This window comes from Myotis davidii, unplaced genomic scaffold (genome assembly GCF_000327345.1).
Source record: "Myotis davidii unplaced genomic scaffold, ASM32734v1 scaffold924, whole genome shotgun sequence".
NCBI classification, from domain to species: Eukaryota; Metazoa; Chordata; class Mammalia; order Chiroptera; family Vespertilionidae; genus Myotis; species Myotis davidii.
Window position 1 is genome coordinate 1,035,989 of NW_006294764.1, and position 3,700 is coordinate 1,039,688.

At 59.5% G+C, this 3,700-nt stretch overlaps 1 protein-coding gene across 1 annotated transcript; it reads left to right on the forward strand.

The window, feature by feature from the left end:
• On the forward strand, positions 1–3,438 carry BEST4 (bestrophin 4). Its single transcript, XM_006769260.2, has 9 exons — positions 1–200; positions 287–381; positions 923–1,156; positions 1,259–1,413; positions 1,882–1,959; positions 2,246–2,434; positions 2,546–2,626; positions 2,699–2,853; positions 2,980–3,438. Exons 1-9 carry the CDS (start codon positions 49–51, stop codon positions 3,260–3,262), a joined length of 1,422 nt encoding a protein of 473 aa, XP_006769323.1. The 5' UTR covers positions 1–48; the 3' UTR covers positions 3,263–3,438.
• Positions 3,439–3,700: the final 262 nt, after the last annotated feature.

The following is a 3,700-nucleotide window of genomic DNA, read 5'->3' on the forward strand; positions in this document are numbered from 1 at the left end:
CAGCTCTGGGGGCAGCTCTTGTGACCTCCTCCCCAGGCCCCCAGCGCCATGACGGTTTCGTACACCCTCAAAGTGGCGGAGGCCCGCTTCGGAGGCTTCTCTGGGCTGCTTCTCCGTTGGAGGGGAAGCATCTACAAGCTCCTCTACAAGGAGTTCCTACTCTTCATTGTCCTGTACGCTCTGCTCAGCATCACCTACCGGTGCGCGGGTGAGGCCTCAGGGCTGGTCTGTGGGGGACTGGGCTGCCCGCCTCCCTCTGACCCGGGCCTGCACCGGACCTTCCCAGGCTGCTGCTGACCCAGGAGCAGAGGCTCGTGTATGCCCAGGTGGCCCGATACTGCAACCGCTCCGCAGACCTCATCCCCTTGTCCTTTGTCCTGGGTAAGGCTGTCCTCTACTTCTCCCTGGCATCCTCACCCTCTTCCCTGACCTTTGGGTGGGGTTGACAGCTCTGAGGGTCAGATTTACCCCAGTAGCCCAGCCTGGAGACCAACCAGAGCAGGCTCAGAGGCATGGGAGCTGTGTGCCGGGTCCGGGATGTCCAGGGGGGTAGGCCCTGTCTATCACTTGCTGGACCCTCACTCCAAACAAGGCCCAAGCTACCTGCTGGCTGGCATCACCAACCTCTGGGTACTGGAGGGGAGCTGGGGAGAGATGACACCCCATTCCCACCCGCATGGGAAGCAGGGCTCGTGAACCGCCTGGCCTTGAACCACCACCTCTCTGCCTGAGAAGGGCTGCTCTCCTTCCTCCCAGCGTGGTCAGACCAGAGAGCGGGGCAGGGCACTGGAGCCAAATGTGTCCTTCCCTCTGCCTTGGTTCAACCTGCCCTAGACCAGGCACTCTGGCTGAGGGGCAGGACACGCGACTCCCAGGCCTTTCATCTTTTCCTCCCATCCCTGCGACCCTTGGTGGCAACCAGGTTTCTACGTGACCTTGGTGGTGAACCGCTGGTGGGCCCAGTACACAAGCATCCCGCTGCCGGACCAGCTGATGTGCGTCATCTCGGCCAGCGTGCACGGCCTGGACCAGCAGGGCCGCCTGCTGCGCCGCACCCTGGTCCGCTATGCCAACCTGGCGTCAGTGCTAGTGCTGCGCTCGGTCAGCACCCGGGTGCTTAAGCGCTTCCCCACCATGGAGCACGTGGTGGATGCAGGTGCGTGTGCCTCCTGGGAGGGGAGGCCTGACCCCCAGGGGAAGCTCCAGGGTCCCAGCCTCTAGAGGCAGAGTCTAGGCTCCACCCACTTTCTCCCTGCAGGTTTCATGTCTCCGGAAGAAAGGAAAAAGTTTGAGAGCCTGAAGTCTGACTTCAACAAGTACTGGGTCCCCTGTGTCTGGTTCACCAACCTGGCGGCCCGGGCCCGGAGCGACGGGCGAATCCGTGATGACATTGCTCTCTGCCTGCTCCTGGAAGTGAGTCAGCCTAGGACCAGGCCCCGGTGCCCTCCTTCCCCCAGCTCTGCAAACTGGAATCATAATTTTAGTATTTAACACTTCCATCGTGCCAACTAGGTACTGCACATTGTTGGAAGCGCTGTACTTATATTAACTCATTGAACCTCACAATCCTTGAGGTAGGTCCCTTTATTACCACCCCCTTTCACAGATGTGGAAACTGAGGCAGAGAGTGGAAAAGAAATCTGCCCAAGTCACACAACTAATTAGGCAAACTGGGATCATACTCAGACAATCTGGCTCCAGCTCTGTACTTACGATTACTTTGCTAAACTGCTTCCCATCACAGGCTCCTGAGCCTGGGAACATTTCTGAGAGCAGAATGAGCCGCCAGACCTGTCCCAGGCCGTGTGTGTTGGGCTCCCCTCTTCTCTCCACGTTCTTCATTCCTCATGTCACTGACTTCCTCCTCCTGCTTTCCCCCAGGAGCTGAACAAGTACCGAGCCAAGTGCAGCATGCTGTTTCACTACGACTGGATCAGCATCCCTCTCGTCTACACCCAAGTAACGGCCTCTGCCTCCCCAGTCCCTCTGTCTGTCCTGTGCTGTGTGAGGCGCTGAGAATTAGAGATGGGACCTGCCTTGGGGCAGTTCAGTCTAGTGAGACAGTGAACAGCGGAGGCCTCCTCCTCCCTGGACACCCACTGAGACGAGCCCATGCTCTCCGGTGCTGCCATACCTTGCCACGTTTCCATGACTTGTCGGACCCCCACACGCATCCCCCTCCGCAGGCCCTTAGGGACAGGGACAGCATTTCTCCGGTCCCTTCAGCCAGGCTTCCCTTCTCCAGGTGGTGACCATAGCAGTATACTCCTTCTTTGCCCTCTCCCTGGTTGGCCGTCAGTTTGTGGAGCCAGAGGCAGGGGCTGCCAAACCTCTGGAGCCAGGCCAGGAACCGGGGCCAGCGCTGGGGGACCTGGACATGTATGTGCCTCTCACCACTCTGCTGCAGTTCTTCTTCTATGCTGGCTGGCTCAAGGTGGGCACTTTGGGTGGTCATGCCAGCGTGTTCTGTAGAGACATGAACCCCGGGCCCATCCCAACTTTGGGGACAGAGAATGGAGCAGAAACACTGTCTTACAACCTGCAGGTGGCCGAACAGATCATCAACCCCTTTGGTGAGGATGATGATGACTTTGAAACCAACCAGCTCATTGACCGCAACTTGCAGGTGAGTGGTGGTCGGGGGCAGAGCCCTGTTGTGAAGGAAAGGAGGACCTCTGTGACTTGTGGCCCACCCCAGGTGTCCCTGCTCTCCGTGGATGACATGTACCAGAACCTGCCTCCGGCGGAGAAGGACCTGTACTGGGACGAAGGCTCAGTGCAGCCGCCCTACACGGTGGCCACGGTGTCGGAGTCTCTGAAGCCTTCCTTTCTGGGCTCAACTTTCAACCTGCGGTGAGTGGCCCCAGCAGGAGGGCCTGGTCCCCCCCCGCCCCCCCATCCTCCCCACCCTCCTCTGGGGAGCAAGTCCACCCTGTGGGCCTGTGGTGAAGCTCGCTCACGCGGTCCTCTCGCCCGCAGCATGAGTGACGACCCCGAGCGGAGTCTGCAGGTGGAGGCGACCCCGGCATTGCCTCGGCAGGTGCCAGCCACGCAGACCCCGCTGCTCAGCCGCTTCCTGGGTGCAGGAGCACCCTCCCCTGCCATCAGTCTCCGGAACTTCGGCCGGACACGAGGACCTCCCCGGACCCCTTATCTGCTGCGCTCCAGGGTGGAGGAGGGTGGAGACCCCGAGGACTGCATTGAGGAGGTGGACTGCATGGAGGAGGAGGCGGGTCCAGAGGACCAGGCCCAGGAGTCCTGAGCAGAGGCAGCCTCTCCCCGCTTCTCGCCCCCTTCCCCGGTGTATTAGGAGCAGGAGCATTTAGGGACCACCTTGAGAGGAAGATGGAGAGAAGGGCCTGAGCCAAGGCTCGGGAATGTGTCCACTTTGAGGGGAGGAGGGATGGATTCTGTGGGGAGGTGAAGCTGGAAGAACACATGGAGAGGCAGAGGCGCAGCTACAGCCCCGGTGCAGTGCCGGGAGCCAGTCCATCCTCGATGTTTCAGGGGACCTGGCATATATGGCATACTGTTCTTAATATGTTTGCTCACCTTCTTGGCACTATGTGTTTTAACCAAGGTCACCTCTCTGAGAAAGGTTGTTTCCCCAGGTAGGGATTTTCCCCTGAAGTTAGGGAGGGAATAAAACCCCTTAACTAAGTGCCAGGCGGGTAATTAATCACTTTAACTACGAACAATC

Excerpts from the sequence above, each read along its gene's own strand:
- BEST4 (XM_006769260.2), top strand. The coding sequence starts at position 49 with ATGACGGTTTCGTACACCCTCAAAGTGGCGGAGGCCCGCTTCGGAGGC. Across the intron at positions 1,414-1,881 it reads CTCTCTGCCTGCTCCTGGAA|GAGCTGAACAAGTACCGAGC; the intron begins GTGAGTCAGCCT and ends GCTTTCCCCCAG. Across the intron at positions 2,435-2,545 it reads TCTATGCTGGCTGGCTCAAG|GTGGCCGAACAGATCATCAA; the intron begins GTGGGCACTTTG and ends TACAACCTGCAG.